Raw genomic sequence first — 20,906 nt, 5'->3', positions numbered from 1 at the left:
AGCAGCGCAGGACCATGGACGTACTGTGGAGTGTCCGGAGGCCCCCTGCTGGAAAGGTAAGTATTGCGGGCCAGCGGGAGACCACGGAGCGGGAGTAATAGCAAGCGCTTCACTCTCGCTCCGTGGTCACGTGACACAAACAAATCTTCGATGCTTTACAACAGCAGAGCAATTAGCAGCCATAAACACAGCACTTGGTGCTTGAGGAGAATTGAATATAATCCAAACCATGTCCCCTGCCAGAACGCATATTTTTTTTTTTTAAATATCGTTGAAAACTCAGTTACCCTTTAAGGTGCTTTGATGGGTCCCATTGGGTACTGGGAAAAAAATAAAAACTTTAAAACCCTAGACAGACACACTCAAGCAGAATAAGTTCATACAACCTTGCGTATTCCATATAAGTCAGTGTGCCACCAAATGGCTATCGCATCATCATATAACCACTTTACATAATTTCATTTGCCTCTATATAACCAGTATACCCCCATCATGGACCAATACACCTCTATATAATGTAACCTGCCACAATAGCTAGATAGAACCTCATAACCGGCATGTCTCCAAACAACTTTACAGCTTCATATAACTAGTATACCTCCTCAATCTCAGACATCACTATATAATCACTTTACATGCATAGACCATCATACTACAGGGGGTCAGCAACCTCCGCCAGTCCAGCTGTTGTGAAACTACAACTCCCAGCATGCTCCATTCATTTCTATGCGAGTTTGGAGAACAGCCAATCAAGTGTGCATGCTGGGAGTCGTAGTTTCACCACAGCTGGAGTGCCGAAGGTTGCTGATCCCTGTTATATCAACTTACACCCCACCCAATAACCAGTATTCTGTCATATGGCTTCAAACATAAGCACCTTCACATACAGTAAGACGGTAAACCTCCTTATAAATTCAAGCACCTCCATATAACCTTGCACACCATGTATTCCAGTATTCTTCCATAGACCCTCAAACAAAATATAAAGTCTTCCTGCAAATAATTACTATGTAACCAGCACAGCTTCATGAATCACCTTATAACCATTATTCCTTTATAGTCGATTAACCATCATATATATGCGGTACGTTATATTACCTCAATTTTCAAGTGGAAAAAGCGGTTAACATCACTGGAAGTAACCTTTAACCAGCAAGACTCTATATAACTGCACACCATATAACCAGTAGAGCTTCAGATACCCTTACATATCACTATATAACCATCTCACATACCACTACATAAGTGGGCTACCAGTGGTGGCATTTTATTTTACAGACATTATTTAGGACAGATCTGTCTAGGTTCCAAACTGGATGGATAAGGCCCTGTTCAGACACGGCCGTTTGGTGAATGGGGTTTTACAAAATGCCAGTGGAATAGCTAGACAAAGGTTGTACAGAATCCATAGGACATCTAATAAGGTCTGCTTCTTACTTTAGGTTTCACGACGTAGCCGCCAGATGAAATTCTCTTTAATTACTTGTATTTTTCCCAATGATAAAACGTCTTTGAACCCAATTTTTGCCAAAAAAAAAAAAACTACACTGACTGACATGACTCCACCTCGTTCTGCAAGCAGCCAAACAGGAGAAAAAAAAAATGACAAAACATTTATTAAGACTACTGTAGTCGCAAATGTACAAGACACACGTTCAAGTCTTCAGCCCATATAATTAAATATACAAACAGGAAGAAATAATGTTATTTTGGGATCAGAGTTAAAAGGGTTGTACAGGATAAAAAAAAAACACAGCTGCTTTCTTCTAGAAACAGCACCACAACCGTCCGCAGGCTGTGTGTAGTATTGCAGGGCATTATTTTAGCTGAACTGATCTGCGATACCAGACACCACCCATGGACCAACGTGGTGCAGTTTCTGGAAGAAAGCAGCCATGTTTTTCTATTCCCAGATGTTGCCTTTAATATCCCTATAATTTAATTTACAGGACCCATGAAATGTCCCCCATATGTTCATTCATTCAGTTATGACCTCCAAGTCTACCTTTACATGCCTACTGACACTCAGAGTAAGGAAAGGCCTCTTCTGCCACATGGATTCTCTGATGCCGAACCAGGTGTGACTTATAAGTGAAGTGCTTGCCACATTTGGTGCACAGAAAGGGCTTCTCCCCAGTGTGTATCCTCTTGTGTATAATGAGATAGGTGTGACGGCTGAAGGATTTTCCACACTCAGGGCATGTAAATGGCTTCTCCCCAGTGTGGATTCTTTGATGTCGGAGAAGGTCTGATTTTTTGCTAAAACACTTGCCACACTCTGAGCATGCGAATGGCCGACCTCCCGTGTGAGTCCTTCCATGTGCTGCAAGGGCTGTCCGTTGACTAAAACACTTGCCACACTCTGTACATACAAATGGCTTCTCCCCGGTGTGAACCCGCTGATGAATGCCCAGGTAAGTGTGCCTACTGAAACACTTTCCACATTCAGAACATGCAAATGGCTTCTCTCCTGTGTGAATTCTCTGATGGCGCACCAAGTCCGATTTTGTTATGAAGCATTTGCCACACTCAGAGCAGACAAAGTGCTTCTCTTCCGTGTGGATTCTCACATGCTTCCTCAGTTCATATTTCAGCACAAAGCTCTTGCCACACTCTGAACATGGATAAGGTTTCACCCCGGTGTGAAAAGTCATATGCTTATTCAGATCTCTTTTTTGGGCAAAGCATTTTCCGCACTCAGTGCAAGAAAAAGGCTTTTCACCGGTGTGTATTCTGCGGTGTGAGAGGAGGGTGGAGTACTGAGTGAAGCACTTGCCACATTCCGAACATGAGAATGTTTTCTCTCCAGTGTGTACCCGCCGGTGGATGACGAGATGAGAATGCCGGCTGAAACGCTTACTGCACTCCGAACAAACAAATGGCTTCTCTCCTGTGTGAATCTTCTCATGCCGGACAACATCAGATTTCTTACGGAAACTTTTACCGCACTGTGAACAAGAGAAAGGTTTTTCCCCTGTATGAATTCTCAAGTGTCGGATGAGCTGGGACTCTCTGGTGAAAATTTTCCCGCACTCGGAGCATGTAAATGAACGCTCTGCTGTGTGGATTCTTTGATGTCTGATCAGATGCGAATCCCGGCTAAAACGCTTTCCACATTCAGGACACGCAAAAGGCTTTTCACCAGTATGGATCTTCTCGTGTCTGATAACGTCTGATTTTTTGCTAAAACTTTTCCCGCATTCGAAACAAAGAAAAGGTTTCTCGCCTGTGTGAATCCGCCCATGCCTTATCATGTCTGATTTACTGCTAAAACATTTCTCACACACAGAGCAGGAGTAGGTCTTCCCCCGCAGGTGAATTGGTTGGTGTCTTGCCAGTTCCAGTGTTGTATTAAAAGTCTTTCCACATACAGAACAAGAATAATCTCCACCATATGTGTAGGGAAACTGTGGGTCTATATGTTCTTCTGGTAAATAAAAGTCACCATCTGTGAGGTTGTCTTCATCACACGAGACCGATTCCTCTTTCACAATCACAGGGATATAATCTGTGGTGGTGTGCACCTCCCTATCAGAGGCATGCCCTTCTTCGCTAGAATCGGATTCTGATTTAAAGTCAGTTGATGGATAACGCAGCCCATGATTTGTGGGTGTACATGTGTCTCCACTTAAATTTTCACCCTCTTCATTGGTACCATGTGTGGGTGAGTAAGGGTCAGTATCTGTGAGGCTTCCTTCCTTATGTGAATTGGATTCCGCCTTAATATGAGAAGATGGACATGGTTGTGTATAATCTTCACGGGTGTTTTCTTCTTCTGACAAACAGTCTTTATTTATTTTAGCTGATGTATACTGTGTTTTTGTGTCATCAGTGGATGTATTGATGTCAGAACTTGTTCGGTTTTCCTCTTTGCTAGCCAACGAATCCTTGTCCCTATGAGAAGACACATTCTGGGTCTGTATGGTGGAGGAATTAATATCAGGGTTACCTTCTTGGTGGGACTCTTCTTTGATATAATCAGTATTGTGCTGTGTATTTGCAAGTTGTGAGTTTGTGTTATTGCTGTTGGCACTTTCCTTTTTCACAGAATGTCCCCGATTACGTTTCACAACACTTGTTTTTGAGGTTGTAAGGTCCAAGGGAGTGGTGACGTGAAATCCTCCACGTGGCTTTCTGGCTGTGCGCCAATCTAGAGCATAAAAAAAAATATAATAATACATAGTTATATTAACTCCATTTTAAAGAGATGTGAAAATTAGAAAAAATATTTTTGACCTACTAGACACCATGGGACAGGATTAGAGGAAAGAACCACAGGTCGGGGGTCACTTTAAAATCGGCTAGTTTCACACTAGCGCTATTAGAACAGCCTGCTGTGTCTCTCCATTCAGGTGTTGCTGGAAGCTACTGCATATCCACCTGGCCCTATTCACTATAATGGGGATAAGTTGCAATCCGGCCGCAAAAATGCGGAGAATAGGCTTGACGAAAACCACTATACCAGATCCCCACCAGTCCCTATTATAGTGAATGGTGCCGGACGGAGATGCGGTAGACATCCGGAGAGGTCTAATGATAGTGTGAAACTAGCTTTTCTTAGTTAAAGAAATACACAGGTCTTGGGGTCTTCTATTAAACAATGGATACAATAGGAACATCAAGGAGCCTCTCAATCGATCCTGCTTTGTCAAAACCACCTTTCTTATCCCCTTCTTGATTTTGGCCACAGAAAGTTGTTTGGTGGGTTCTTCTGAATCTTATAACACATATTTCCTAATGTATAGAAAGGAAACTTGGTGACAGGACTTAAATAATATTCACTAAATAGTTAATATTTTGTATAATGCAACATCATAAAAAAAGCATTCTCTGACCCTGAATCTCTGTGACATGGGGGCATACAACCTCCTGGAAAAAACAGGAAGCTAGGTAGATAATACAAGAAATGAGCTCTGGGGGGGGGGGGGGGGGGGGAACACCCCCTTTACAATGACCTAAAGCAGGGGTACTTAACTGGTGGACTGCGGTTTGAATCTGGACAGCGGTTGCCAGCTGTCCGGACCCCTTCAGTGGCGTGCCAAGTGAGGGGCAGTTCGCCCCGGGTGGCGCCAGAAGCAATGAGCGCTTACATCAATACAGATGGAAGCACTCATTGCTGGAGCGCTGGGAGCTGATGTCCTGTCACTAGGGTTTGACGATATCAAAAATATTCCCACGATAACGATATTAAGAAATTTATCGCAATACCGATATATATATCGCGATAAATGCCCATTTAGAAGAAAAAAAACACTTGGGGCCCACAAGGAGACATTACACTGTATTGGGGGGGGGGGGGGGGGGGCACAAGGAGACGTTACACTGTATGAGGGGGGGGGGGGCACCACAAGGAGACTAACGGATCTCCTAGCACCCCGACCGGGTACCTCCGTCGATAGATGCTCCTAGTGCTTTCCGAGGACTCCAAGCACTCCACTTGACACCGTACGCACTGCAGACCCCACGAACCGCCGCAGTTTGGTTGGGGTCTCACCGTCCTCTACCCACGCTGGACCTACGACAAGGCTCCAGGCTCCAGTGGGTGAACCTCTCTGCCAGGGGAGTATAGCAAATCTTCAGCGTATAGCAATCCCCCAGTTTTGATCAGTTATCCAAACACCAGTCTCAACATGATGAAGGATAAAAAAGGAACTCTTTATTGAGGGCTACCCGCCCGTATTTATGCAGGTCCCCATCTGGTGGACATGCCCCTAGGGGTCCAGAAGGGAGACTGACACAGGACAGATATGCAGCAATTCAGGATACACAGACACAACACATCCCCACAATGCATCATGGTTTCCTCCTCTCTGCCCTAGCGACACCCGAGGAGCAATCCAATTATCTCTCAGGACAAAGGGAAATCGCCAATACACATGTGGAGACAACAGGACAGAAATCACCACCCAAACCCACAATGTCACACCCCCACAGCAAACACAGACATTTAACATATCCCCAGATAGCTCAAGTCTGAGTGCATATCATTAGGTGAATGGCACTCAGAATACACGAATACAATAATATTAGCTATCTGGGTACCCTCACATAACATACAATTTAACCGAACGCATAATAACATAAAATACAATTCCAAAGACAGATTTAAGCTGTGCGGCCGGTCTGTCTTCTCCTTTAAAGTTAGTATGGGCCATAATCCTGAGGCAAGAGGCTGGCAAACAGCCCCCTCCAAAACACTGTGGTGAGGTTGGTTTTGCCACATAGACGTTACACTGTATGGGGGGGGGGGGCACCACAAGGAGACGTTACACTGTATGGGGGGGGGGGGGCACCACAAGCCTCTCATGTGCCCCCCCCAGCCTCTCCCTCTTATCAGCCCCCTCTGGTAACTCAACCCCCCCCTCCCATCATTGGTGGCAGTGGGCAGTGCGCCCACTCCCTCCCCAGTATTAATTATTGGTGGCAGTGGCAACAGGGTCCCCCTCCCCCTCATTGGGGGCAGTGGGCAGTTCCGATTGGAGTCCCAGCAGTGTAATGCTAGGGCTCCGATCGGTTACCATGGCAGTGAGGGCGCTACCGGGCGCTCCTTCTTCTGTGCGGCGCATTGCTAATGCTTATAGCATTAGCAATGCGCTGCACAGACCTATGAGAAGAAGCAGCGCCCGGCGGCCATGGCGCACGTGAGTATAATGCTGCTCACTAAGATACCATGGCAGCCAGGACTTCAGTAGCGCCCTCGCTGCCATGGTAACCGATCGGAGCCCTAGCATTACACTGCTGGGACTCCAATCGGAACTGCCCACTGCCCCCAATGAGGGGGAGGGGGACCCTGTTGCCACTGCCACCAATGATTAATACTGGGGAGGGAGGGGGCGCACTGCCCACTGCCACCAATGATGGGAGGGGGACACTGGCCACTGCCACCAATGATTTTGAAGCGGTCAGCGCACATGACCGCTTCTATGACGTCACAAAATACCGCAGTAATTAGGAAACAGCGATATCGCCTTATCGCCGTTTTTTTTTATACCGTAGTATATCGTGATACCGGTATATCGCCCAACCCTACCTGTCACTCACCGTTCAGCTCCAAGAGCTCCTCCCCTGCTTTAGGGCGGCGGCGCTCTGAATTGTGAAGCAGGAGACTTCTCCCGGCTCCACCATTCAGCCTGTAGGCACAGATCGCGCCGCCGGCCTGTATTTCTACTCTGGAGGGGGCACAATGGGCATTGCTACTCTGGAGGCGGCACAGAGCACAGAGGGCATTACTACTATGAAAGGGCACAATGGGCATTACTGCTATTTCTACTATGGGGGGGCACAATGGGCATTATTACTGTGACGGGGCACCATGGGCATTATTACTGTGAAGAGGCACAGATAGTGCCCCTTTCACAGTAGTAATGCCCTAAGGGTATTCATACTCTGTGGGGAGGAACTAAGGAGGCATCGCAATGCGTCAGGGGCACTAAGGAGCATAATAATGTGTGGGGGCACGAAGGGATCACCCTGCTGTGAGGGTGCACTTAGGGGTATCATACTCTGTGAAGCAGTAAAGGGATATCATACTGTCTGAGGGGCATTAAAGGGGCATCATTGTTAGGGGGCACTGAAAGGACATTCTTACTGTTTGGTCGGCAGAAAGGAGATTCGGTGGGCTTAAAGGTGTGGATGATTGTAAAAGAATAATATTATGCAGTGCTACACGCCAATGGTGTTGTTCCTCCTTATACATTTTTTTTGTTTTGCAGCTCAGACCTCCATTCTATAGCAGACTCGGGTATGTGGACCTTTACATAAAGTACTTGAGTACCCCTGACCTATAGAGTCATATTTTAAAGAGTATGAAAAAAATTATTTATACCGATAAGTCTGCGACCCCTGACAAAACGATCCTCATGGCGCGATGTGTGCTCCATACTCTTAAAAAAAAAAAAAAAGGAGAGAGAGAGAGAGAGAGAGAGAGATATATCAGGTAAATGTTAATGTCCATGTACAATACTAATATACAAGAAGACAGAAGAATCATATAGAGGCAACACCTTAGAACTAAACCATTGTACCATTTACAAGAACAAAGCCGGTGAAGAAATCACATTGATGAACTGCATCGGACTGTGAAGAACAATGGATCCTTATAAGGTAGAGGAGCAGCTGAACGGTTGCTCCCTTATGTGTCTGTATGCTTAAATAAACCCTTGAAATAAGCCTCTGCTGGGCGTACATGCTGTTGTGTTAAACAAACGTGGCCAACAACCACATCACAAACATGGGAATCGGCTGGGTGGCAAAGTAGGCACTGCCCTCTGATGTCACTTACTCTCTAGAACTCTCGTGGTGCTGTCGTGGGTGAGGGGAAAAGGGCATGCTTCCATGATGTCACCACAGACCCATAGTCTATGGAAAACCACTGATGTGTGGATACACACATTGAAGTCAATAGTTACATATGCTGTCTATGTAGATCATGGACAGCACACGTCCGTGATTTACGGTCTTATGCCTTGTTCACACATCAGTGTTTGGTCAGTGATTTCCATCTTTGATTTTGAGCAGGTGCAGCTCTACACACAGAACAGGTGCAGATGTTTCCCTTTTATACCTTATGTCTGTGGAGGCTCCAATCCTGGTTTTGGCTCACAATCACTGATGGAAATCACTGACCAAACACTGACGTGTGAATGAGACTTTAGGGTTCTGGAACGATTCAGCTAAAAGGAAAAGTTGCCCACTATCCTTCCTCCTCTATTATAACTTTTATACTTAGATATGCAGGTTGTTCATCATGCTGTACAAGTTCTCTTGAGCTTCATTCAAAATTTCTTTATCTCACTCTCCCAAGATTTCTCTAGAGCCTGACTATTGTCAGGATCTTTTAGGTTCCAGTGGGAAGTCCTATTGAGTGAAGTGACTGACCGCTCACACATTGTGTTGAACAGGACAGGTTCACTAGCAGTCACCTCTTCATATCCCAACAGCGCTCACCTCCCCAGTCAGCAGCTCAGTTATGTTATTGGGGATTTCTAGGATCTTATCATGGTTTCTCTCACAGATAAGTGATTGAGGTGGAGGCAGTAGGATATGGTTGAGGATCTGTTGATTTCTCCACACTCATCAGATGGCCTCATCACAGCAATACGGTCCTAGAAATATCAAGAGACAGTTATTAGAAAGCATACTGGGGCAGATTTACCAGTTCTATAGAGGACATAAAAGTAGACAGGCTGTCACAGGCTGGATGATCAATTTGGTGAATGGCTAGACAATTTTGTCTAACTCTATATCCACTATTAGTTGGCTTAGCTTGAGACAGGGGGAGATTTATGAAGACTGTCTTTTTACATGCCCGTCTTAGAAGAGTTATTTAGGAACTATTTAAAATGGCCGCCAGAACTGGTTGAAGTGCTGCCTAGAAGGATGAGGGTACGGGGCTAACTAAACACTATGCTCTGGCACCTGCATATACTACATATTGGTGAGTTTTCCTGTTCGGCTCCTGAGCCATAATGGCATATCAGAGGCGGGATCACATCATTACCATCTACTGTAGAGCAATGTAGCGTGTAGTAAGGTCCTGCCCCTCATCCCCTTAGGCAGCTCTGCAAGTGAAAAACTACCATGCCCGCTCATTCTAGGGCAGGTTGTTGGCTGCCATGTTATATAATTTCTGGAGAAACCCTTTAATCTCTCCTCCTCTTGCATGGGGCGCACGCCGCTTAATATTTGTGGCTCATCTGTGCAGGTTCATGCACCAAAAAGGAGATCTACATCGGCAAGGGAGCTGGCGTAGATTTCTGCCATAATATATGCCAGTTACCTGGCGCAGATTAGAATAAATGTAAATGCCTAATTCTAAGTAAGACACACCCCTTTGGTGAGCTAGATGTGGAGGATTTCTCAAAAACTAAATGCACCAGATTGCGCCAAATTATGTTGCAGCGTCTAAGTGCACTTACATTAGTAAACAAGGGGCACTGTGCCCCTGGTACAGCTAAGCTCCTCCACTTACTAAACTCTTTGTCATCGACATCGGATCAATAGGAGTCCAACCTCCAGCAGATTAGCTGTTTGAAGAGGTCGCAGTGATCGGTAAGCAATCCAGTCTGGGATCTACTTTCCTTTAGTCTCAAACCATTCTGTTTTATTTTAATAGTTACCTTCAGTAAAAAAAAAAAAAAAAAATGTGCCACATTTCAGGCTGCAATCTCTATTGCTTCATTCATCTTCTAACCCCATGATATTCATTTTGCAAACTGCATCTTGTTTCAGGCTTTTCGAGCAAACAGAACAACACATCTGTGCCAAGGAGTTTGGGAAGAGCATGTCATTATTTTTATTTGGGCAGTGTAGGATATGATTATTTTAAGCTTGTATGAAACTAGAAGTATGTATAGTCTGTATGATATTAGTTATTGGGGGAAGTAAGGTATTATTTGGGCATGAGTACTAGAAGCGTGTATGGGTTCTAGGGTATTAGTTATTGGAATGGCATGGTATTATATAGGCTGTGTGGGGCAGGACTACTAGAAGCTTGTATGGTCTGTATGATATTATATAGGCAGTGAGGGGAAGGATTACTAGAACTGTGTATGGTCTGTAGGCAATAGTTATCCGAATAGTATGGGATCTAATGAGCAGTCTGGGCAGGATCACTAGAAGCTTGTATGGTCCGTATTGTATTAGTTATTGGGATAGTATGGTGTTATATGGGCATTGTGGGGCAGAATTACTAGAAGCATGTATGGTCAGTATGGTACTAGTTATTGGGATAGTATGGTATTATATGGGCACTATGGGGCAGGATTACTGGAAGTGTGTATTGTCTGTATGGTATTATAAATGCAGCGTGGGGCAGGATTACTAGAAGGGAGCATGTATGGTCTGTATGACATTTATTGGGATAGTATGGTATTATATGGGCAGTGTGGGCAAGATTACTAGAAGCGTGTATGGTATTATATAGGCAGTATTACTATAAGAGTGTATGGTATTTAGGGCTGCAACGATTAATCGATGTAATCGATTATATTCGATAACTGGATTCGTTGTCGACGAATCCAGTTATCGAATAATCGCCGATTCGTTGCTATTCGGGCGGGCGGGCGGTCGCTGCATCTTTATTTTACCTTTTTACAATGACGCTCCCGCTCCTGTAACAGCCAGGCAGAGCGGACGGCGGCGTAACGTCACTCACTCACGTGACACACCTGCTCCGCCTCCTTCATTCATGAAGTGGGCGGAGCAGGCGCGTCACGTGATTGAGTGACGTTACGCCGCCGTCCGCTCTGCCTGGCTGTTACAGGAGCGGGAGCGTCATTGTAAAAAGGTAAAATAAAGATGCAAGCATCGGGGCCGGGGCTGTTAGGGGGAAGGGGGAGGGGGGATCTGTCTATGGCACTGCTATGGGAAGGGGGGTCTGTGTATAGCACTGCTATGGGGAGGGGGGAGGATCTGTCTATGGCACTGCTATGGGGAGGGGGGAGGATCTGTCTATGGCACTGCTATGGGGAGAGGGGTCTGTGTATAGCACTGCTATGGGGAGGGGGGAGGATCTGTCTATGGCACTGCTATGGGGAGGGGGGTCTGTGTATAGCACTGCTATGGGGAGGGGGGAGGATCTGTCTATGGCACTGCTATGGGGAGGGGGGGTCTGTGTATAGCACTGCTATGGGGAGGAGGGGGGGTCTGTGTATGGCACTGCTATGGGAAGGGGGGTCTGTGCACTGTTATGAGGAAAGGGATCTGTGCACTGTTATGCCCATAACAGTGCACATATCCCCCTCTCCATAACTACGCCGTCCACAGATCCCCCTCTCCATAACTACGCCGTCCACAGATCCCCCATAACTACGCCGTCCACAGATCCCCCTCTCCATAACTACGCCGTCCACAGATCCCCCATAACTACGCCGTCCACAGATCCCCCATAACTACGCCGTCCACAGATCCCCCATAACTACGCCGTCCACAGATCCCCCATAACTACGCCGTCCACAGATCCCCCATAACTACGCCGTCCACAGATCCCCCATAACTACGCCGTCCACAGATCCCCCATAACTACGCCGTCCACAGATCCCCCATAACTACGCCGTCCACAGATCCCCCATAATAGTGTCGTCCACAGATCCCCCATAATAGTGTCGTCCACAGATCCCCATAATAGTGTCGTCCACAGATCCCCCATAATAGTGTCGTCCACAGATCCCCCATAATAGTGTCGTCCACAGATCCCCCATAATAGTGTCGTCCACAGATCCCCCATAATAGTGTCGTCCACAGATCCCCCATAATAGTGTCGTCCACAGATCCCCCATAATAGTGTCGTCCACAGATCCCCCATAATAGTGTCGTCCACAGATCCCCCATAATAGTGTCGTCCACAGATCCCCCATAATAGTGTCGTCCACAGATCCCCCATAATAGTGTCGTCCACAGATCCCCCATAATAGTGTCGTCCACAGATCCCCCATAATAGTGTCGTCCACAATTTGTTTTAATATGGCCTTTGAACATAATTTTTCAAGTAAGATCATATAAACCTCTCTGTTTTGTAATTTTGTCGTTTTTCCCGATTAATCGATTAATCGTAGAAATTAATCGGCAACTAATCGATTATTCAAATAATCGTTAGCTGCAGCCCTAATGGTATTATATGGGCAGTGTGGGTCAGGATTACTAGAAGGGTGTATGGAATTATATAGGCAGTATTACTATAAGAGTGTATGGTGTTATATGGCCAGTGTGGGGCAGGATTACTAGAAGCGTGTATGGTATTATATAGGCAGTATTACTATAAGAGTGTATGGTATTATATGGGCAGTGTGGGGCAGGATTACTACAAGCATGTATGGTATTATTTGGGCAGTGTAGGGCAGGATTACTACAAGCATGTATGGTATTATTCAGGCAGTATTACTAGAAGCTTGCATGAGAATATTTAGGCTGTGTGGGACAGTATTACTAGAAGCTTGCATGGTATTATTTGGGCAGTGTGAGGCAGTATTACTAGAAGCTTGCATTGTATTATTTGGGCAGTGTGAGGCAGTATTACTAGAAGCTTGCATTGTATTATTTGGGCAGTGTGAGGCAGTATTACTAGAAGCTTGTATGGTATTATTTGTGCAGTGTGAGGCAGTATTACTAGAAGCTTGTATGGTATTATTTGGGCAGTATTACTAGAAGCTTGCATGGTATTATTTGGGCAGTGTGGGGCAGGATTACTAGAAGCTTGCATGGTATTATTTGGGCAGTGTGAGGCAGTATTACTAGAAGCTTGTATGGTATTATTTGGGCAGTGTGAGGCAGTATTACTAGAAGCTTGCATGGTATTATTTGGGCAGTGTGGGGCAGGATTACTAGAAGCTTGTATGGTATTATTTGGGCAGTGTGAGGCAGTATTACTAGAAGCTTGCATGGTATTATTTGGGCAGTGTGGGGCAGGATTACTAGAAGCTTGTATGGTATTATTTGGGCAGTGTGAGGCAGTATTACTAGAAGCTTGCATGGTATTATTTGGGCAGTGTGAGGCAGGATTACTAGAAGCTTGTATGGTATTATTTGGGCAGTGTGAGGCAGGATTACTAGAAGCTTGTATGGTATTATTTGGGCTGTGTGAGGCAGTATTACTAGAAGCTTGTATGGTATTATTTGGGCAGTATTACTAGAAGCTTGCATGGTATTATTTGGGCAGTGTGGGGCAGGATTACTAGAAGCTTGTATGGCATTATTTGGGCAGTATTACTAGAAGCTTGCATGGTATTATTTGGGCAGTGTGGGCAGTATTACTAGAAGCTTGCATGGTATAAATTATTATTTGAAAAGTGTGGGGCAGCTATTACAATAGGTAGTGGTGCCCACTTTGATTTCAGCCTCACATGTTAAGCAGTAATAATACTGTGATGGAGCAGATTATGACATATGATGATACAGGAGTGTATTATGGGTAATTACAAGGGGGTGCATGTGCCATGAGGAGAGATAAGTACCCGGGGATTATGCCTGACATACCATCAGAGAGCACACAGATAATACATAAATAAACCAGGACAGACCAGTCTCTCGTCCGTGCGCAGCCATTCTATTTCCCGGAAGTACTCCCTTGTCATCCTTCTCGACACTTCCTGTTTGCGTTCCAACAGTTCTACAGGAGGAATATCCGGCCAATTATAGACCGGCGAGTGAGAAAACATAGAGGCAGAAGTGCGCTCACTAAAGGGACAGCCACAGAAAGGAGGCATGGTCCGGGCTTCTGGTCTCGCGCTCTCTAGGTCATGTGATCAGCAAGAGCCCATATGACAAGTTCGGAAGGAGTCATGTGACCGCCCCCAGTGACGTCACTGCATACTCCATAAAAGGCAGAGTGGAGGACTTGTGATGGAGAGTAGGTGGTAGCAATGCCCCAGTTGCCATGTGCGCCCCCTGGAATCACTGCCTCACCTCAGACGTGCCATCAGTTATAATGTTTCGTTATGTCGTCATCACTGGTAGTGTAGGTCTGTGTGTGCCCTGGTCACCCTTGGGACCCCTGCATGTGGTGCCTCCATATACTGTTTGGGCACTGTTTATGATTATAGCATTATTATGGTCAAAGTCAAATATTTGTACTTACCATTAGGGTGGGTGTGTCGCCAGATGAGGCGATCACCTCAGGCAGCACCAGGTAGGGGCAAGAGGGGGGCAGCTGAAGGGAAGAGGTTAGGTTAAGAAACTGGCATTTGCTTCCCAACGCCTATAGAATAAAACTCTTGACGACTTTGCACAGTGTCCTGGATACCAGGAAAAGAAACATTTTCCATTTTTGCTCCGTACATTTCTCCCCTCAGAGTTATGTTTGGGAAGGCAAAAAACTGGTATTGCAAAAGCACGCCCTTGTTAAAGAAGTACCCAGCTTTCCTGTGGCTTCCATTTCACAGAGAGAATTTTTTGTGTGCACCATAAGAGGATGACGATGATGACATAAGCTTAGGGTACTTTCACACTAGCGTTTTGGTTTTCTGGTACTGAGTTCCATCACAGGAGCTCAATACCGGAAAAAAACGGATCAGTTTTATCCTAATGCATTCTGAATGGAGAGTATTCCATTCAGAATGCATCAGTTCAGTCCCTCTTTTTTTTTTTGGACGGGGAATGCTGCAGTTTTCTCTCCGGCCAAAAATACTGATCACTTACCGTAATGCCGTATCCGGCATTAATTTACATTGAAGTGTATTAGTGCCGGATCCAGCATTAAGTGTCGGTAAAAACGGAGACGGAACCGGTATTTCAATGCATTTGTGCAAATGCCATCAGTTTGTGTCCGGATTGCTGGCAGGCAGTTCCAGCGACAGAACAGCCTGCCAGAATCCTCTGCCGCAAGTGTGAAAGTACCCTAAAACCTATAGAATTTAGCAAGTGTGTGTTGAGATAAGATAAGCTGTGTATGTGCTAAACAAGCAGTGTGCATTTCTTGCTAAAAAGTATGTCTCAGCAATTAACTAGGGATGTCCCGATACCGGACATTTGCACGAGTACTTGTACTCGCGCAAATGTTGCCGATACCTCATGGCCCAGATCAGCGGTAGCGGAGGCGTGTCCTATCTCCTTCCGGACGGCGGCTGCAGCGGCGTGTCCCATCTTCTCTTCCGGTCGGCGGTGGCGCTGCTCCCAGCTGATCAGCGTGGGGTTGGCAGCGGATATTATACACCTGGGGACCTGCTGGCTCGGCAGCGGCAGGAGGAGGCTGCTTCTGGCTGGGGTTCTGGATATTATCCTCAGGGGACTGCAAGAAGCTGGGCCGGAGGTGGAGAGATGGCAGGAGCTGCCGGAGCCCAGGTACTGCAGTCCATTCTTATGTTTGCCAGCCACATCTGATTTTGAGAAAGCTGTGTGACATCCAATATGGCCGCCTCTCATAAGCAGAGCCATCCAGAGCAGAAGTGGGAGGAGCTGGCATTGAGAACTTCAGGGAAAGTGGGTGACAACCCCTGTGACTGCTGTGATGCTGGCTGCTGTGGTTGTCACCAAGGATCTACCAGACTGGGAGCACTCATACAGTCTGTGACTACTCAGTCCCCTTTATTATGCTGGCCACTAAAGGGGTTGTCACAGATTTATGCCGGAAATATGTAATGAAGTAAAGAATATCGGAGAGGTCACGTGGCTGTACTCTGTGCATCTGCATGGGAAGGATTACATCAGGCCAGGTGGGTATGATGCATGAAATGGAGAAGAAATCCAGTTAATTTCTCTCCATTTCATGTTAAAACAGACAAACAGTGAATAAATAAATAAGGTGGGGGGGGGTGTAAATGGTCATATAATAGTGATCCCCAACCAGTGTGCCTACAGCTGTTGCAACCAAATAGCAACCAAATTCCAGCTTTAATTTTTATTCATTAGCAACTGCGCCGCTATTTCTTTGTGCAAAGTTTGATCAATCTCCCCTAAGACTAAATTAAATTTGAAGTAAAAATATCACCACACCATAATTGGTATGTGGCTTTGTGGCTTATTTTAATTAAAAAACTATTTTTTAAAATATGCAAATCGCTTCACTACCAGCAAGTAGGGCGTCTACTTGCTGGTAGCTGCCGCAAAAAACCGCCCCCTCCTCTTGTTGATTGACAGGGCCAGCAGCGATCTCCTCTGGCTGGCCCTGTCAGCATTTCAAAAATCCTGCGCCTGTCTTCATTCGGCGCAGGCGCTCTGAGAGAAGGAGGCTCGCCTCCTCAGCACTCCCTCAGTGCGCCTGCGCCGATGACGTCACCGAAAGAGAAGACGCCCTGTCAATCAACAAGAGGAGAGGGGTTTTTTTTGCGGCGGCTACCAGCAAGTAGACGCCCTACTTGCTGGTAGTAAAGCGATTTGCATATTTTAAAAGATCGTTTTTTAATGAAAATAAGCCACAGACAAAGGTAAGATCCCTATATAGGGAATAGTTGTTAAATAACGATTTTAACAAGCCCACAAAAAAAAAAAAAAGGGTTTTGGGTATCGGGACATCCCTACAATTAACCCTTTAGTACATTTTTTGTGTACCAATCAGAAGTCATTGTTGGAACATTTGAAACCAATTATGTCAATACTTTAAGAGGTTACACCCTTGGAATGGGTATAAATAAAGGGCCTAGGACACTCCCAATTTGGGATCCTGGCAGAGTTTTAACCTGTGTGCTGACTTCTGTCATTTTCCTCTGTCGACATCATTCACCTTGAACACGTGGCTCGATCCTCATGTGACTGACCCGTGGTCTGCAACAACACCCTTCTAAAAATTTTCCATGGTGGCGTTGACTATAGCGGCGGTCAAAAAGGATAAAGTGTGAAACCTCATCAGATGGACAGGAAAAGCCACAACCAACACAATGGCGCCTTTGTCCCAACACAAAAACGTTGCTCTACGAAGGAGGACAGAAAACTTGCAGAAGAATGGACGAGGCAGGCATGAGCATATTTGCCAGTCCAGTTCACATTAAGACTGAGTTACTGCAACGGCCCCAAAAATGGTCGATGCCTCAGTGTCTACAGATCACCATCTGTTTCAGGCTGACAAGGGTGCAGTAGTGGTCAGAATGAGAGTTAAATTTTGATGATGAGCCCTAGAAGGTGAAAAAACTATCACGTTTACCCTTCATCCTTTGTGCTGGAACCAAGCCTATGAAGAAACAGAAGGAGACTGCAGAGGATGCTGACTCCAAGTGTGACAAACGGAACTTCACTTTCATAATACACCACGAGCGCTCGGATTTGCACCCACAAGAAACCACACTTTACATCGACGAAAAAGAGCGATGGAGCGGGGCGCAGCCATAGCGGAATGCGGCCTCACTTAGGGGAAAGTGGTATGCTTGGAAGGGGTTAAGTAATAAAAAAAAAAATGGATGCAGGTTAGAAATTGAATAAAGGTTGTATATTCGGTGGCTCACCAGTTGAACACAATAAAATGGGTGCACACTTCAATGGACTCACCCGTCCTGTAAAACTGAATAGAGAATGGATTGGAGAAGGGCACTCGCTATATGGGAATATACGGAAATTTATTACATGGAAATCCACTTAAAGGAATACAGGAATTACATCAATAACACACAATAATTAAACAATTGTAATAGCATAAATAAAACCAATTAGCATAAAACAGCAAACTGCCTAGAATGGCCGCCCTGCTAATTAGACTATAATAACTGTATATATCCACATCTGGTATATAGCCAGTAGATTCACACTTGTAGGGTATTAGATGTCCCTCATACGCTGCACAAGCCTGCTACGTCCAAAGAGCTCCAAGTTGTTATAGGCAGACAACAAATGGTTACTAGCAGGATAGTTTGTGAATGCACAATGTTACTTGTATAAAGCCAGTGAGTCCATGCTTGGTAAAGTATCTCTCATAAGTTGCAAACACCTGCTATGTTCCAAACACTCCAAATAAGTATGGGCAAACAACGCAAATGGTAAGTAACAGGATTAGTCTGGTAAGTAGCGGATAAACTTTCCCTCAATGCACGGTCTTAGTTGTACTAATCATGTACATTACCACTCCTGGATTCTCGGGCTGTGTCCTGTGGGTTTCTTCTATCAGCCCACCCGACACGGCATTCAGTGTGGCTGTTACCTATCGCGGCGTCCCGCGTGGTATCCAAGTCAAACGTAGTGTCCCACGTAGCGTCTACATAACTCACAATGAATATATTAGTATATGAAGAGGTCTATATGTGAACATATATATCTATATGCGGTTTTATGCGTGATCTATCAGTGCGGGCTCGTGCACGGAGGTCTCTCCCCCCAGCACGCTGGAGTCCTGAGGTAACTCGCAGGGTTCAGCGCCACTTGCGGAGCCACAGTGGGGACCCTCCGGTGCGGTGGGCAGCAGGTACAGCATCTGGCCCTTGCCGCAGCGGGAGGAATCTGTTATGGTGGCAGGGACAAGCGGGAGTGGGGCATGGGTGTGACTTGCCCGTCTCCTATTCAGCGGGGGGGGGGGGGGGGCAGTTCAGCCAGCGGCGTCCTCACAGCGCGAGAGCCAGAGCAGGGGGTGAGCCTCAGGACAGGGCTTACCTGATAGCAGGGCCGCTCTGTTCAGGCAGCAAGCGGGTCCCTCGGAGTGCGGGTCACTCTATGGGGGGCCAGGGCAACAGTCCAAGCAGGGAGAGTAGATCAGCGCTGCGGCCAGGGGTGGGGGCCGGCAGCTTCCAGCAAGAGCTGGAATTAGTGTGGCAGGGGAAGCTCTACCCCCTCTGCCTAGTATCAGTGTTGGTAGCAATGCTAGAGGGGAAAGAAAATCATCAGCTCTCAGGTGCAATGCTGCAGAGAGGAGTGCACAGGGCTGGATAGATGGGGCAGCTTTACACCAGGTCTGCTATTTAGGCGCTGGTGATCTGCGGATGGAAGGTCTGACGCTACTGCAGACGCTGCTGCTGGCCCTGCTTCTTCAGGATCGCGGGGTGGGGTCTCCAGCAGTCGGGTCCATCAAGGAGGGTGAATGGAGCCAGGAAGCCCAGGAGAGGTTAAACGACATGACAACGCCAAGCACCTGTCCTGTTTCTGCGGATCCTGATACATCGGTGATGGACCTTCGCCACAAGTTAAAGTGGCCGCTGGGAGGTCTCAGGGACGACGTGGTGAGTGGATGTCAGGGGTACGGCACGGGGATGTTCAGGGGGGGTTAGTGGGGAGTGGTGCAGGGGTGGAGAGTGTTGGGGGTTTAGTGCGGGAGTTGGTGCTGGTGTCGCCCTTGGAAACTGGTGCAGGAAGTAGCCAAAAAACGGTGGTGGTTGAGGATGTAAGGTTGACAGACGCAGAGAGAAGTGTATGTGTGTTTTGAGGGGCCCATTTGAAACAGGAGGTCAGGGAGAAGATTTGGAAGGACTAATATGTTGAGATATTTTCGTTGCTTTCTCTGGAGAAGTTTAATCTAGATAGAGTAAAACCAGATGAGAGCAAGGAGGAAGACGAAAAGCGGCAGTATCGCTTGATACCGCATACGTTCATGAATTGGCTTCAGGCTTTTGCGATCCTGGCTAGTGTAGTGGGAGAGAAATTTCTGGAACATTGCGCGGCGCTGTTTTGTTATATGGACGCAATTGGTGAGGCTTACAAGGTGTATGGGGAGTTTCATCAGAGGAAAGCGGTGCGGCCTAGTATTAGATGGGATCACAAAGACATTAGTCTTTTGATGCGTTTGATGGCGGCATCCAAGGCAGGGACGCAGTCCTTTCGTGGGGGGGGGGGCGGGGGAGCCTCGGCTTCGCAGTCGTCAGCGGGGGGGGGGGGGGGGTAGGAAAGGGTGTTGCTAGCAATATATAACGAAGGGTACTGTAAGCTCCTTTCTGATTGCCGATTCAAACATGAATGTTCCGAATGTGGAGGTGCTTACAGTTTTTCCTGTTGTTTCAAGTGAGGTAGGGGAAAAGGATTTGAGGCTTCACAGAAGAGGAATGACACCGGTGAGGGTGGACGTGATGTTGCCATTCTTAGAGAGGTATCCAAATAAAGAGGGGGCTGCACTGTTGCGCTTGGGTTTTATAGAAGGTTTTCGGATTCTTTGCGAGTCGGTTGGTTCTAAGGCAGTAGTGAGGAATTTGGTGTCAGCATTGACCAGGCCGGAGGTTGTAAGGCAGAAGTTAGACAAGGAATTGAAAGCGGGTCGCATAGCAGGGCCGTTTTCAGTACCTCCTTTGCCAGATTTGCAGGTGTCTTTCCTTGGTGTGGTTCCAAAAAAGGAACCAAAAAAGTTTTGGCTCATCCATCACCTCTCGTATCCTGCTGGGAGTTCTGTTAACGATGGGATTGAGCGGTAGATATGTTCGGTTTCGTACACGTCGTTTGATGCGGCGGTGAGTTGGGTTCACCATTTTGGGCAAGGGGCCCTTTTAGCAAAAACAGATATTGAAGCGGCGTTCCATCTGTTGCCAATTCACCCAGATAGTTTTCATTTGTTGGGAAAGTCAATTTTATGTGGA

At 46.4% G+C, this 20,906-nt stretch overlaps 1 protein-coding gene across 2 annotated transcripts; it reads right to left on the bottom strand.

Annotated features, from left to right (window-relative positions):
• Positions 1-1,604: 1,604 nt before the first annotated feature.
• Positions 1,605-14,216, bottom strand: LOC122942314 (zinc finger protein 260-like). 2 transcript variants are annotated; one of them, XM_044299860.1, is made up of 4 exons: positions 13,972-14,216; positions 8,947-9,104; positions 7,826-7,883; positions 1,605-4,150 (listed from the first exon to the last, which is right to left on the bottom strand). In XM_044299860.1, exons 3-4 carry the CDS (start codon positions 7,878-7,880, stop codon positions 2,016-2,018), a joined length of 2,190 nt encoding a protein of 729 aa, XP_044155795.1. In that variant the 5' UTR covers positions 7,881-7,883; positions 8,947-9,104; positions 13,972-14,216; the 3' UTR covers positions 1,605-2,015. The 2 variants fall into 2 exon arrangements, with proteins under 2 accessions (XP_044155795.1, XP_044155794.1); XM_044299859.1 differs by having other exon boundaries at positions 14,016-14,216.
• Positions 14,217-20,906: the final 6,690 nt, after the last annotated feature.

The sequence above is a fragment of the Bufo gargarizans genome, chromosome 6, assembly GCF_014858855.1.
Source record: "Bufo gargarizans isolate SCDJY-AF-19 chromosome 6, ASM1485885v1, whole genome shotgun sequence".
NCBI classification, from domain to species: domain Eukaryota; kingdom Metazoa; phylum Chordata; class Amphibia; order Anura; family Bufonidae; genus Bufo; species Bufo gargarizans.
The sequence above is the reverse complement of the archived record's forward strand: the minus strand, read 5'-3'. Positions and strand labels throughout refer to the sequence as shown.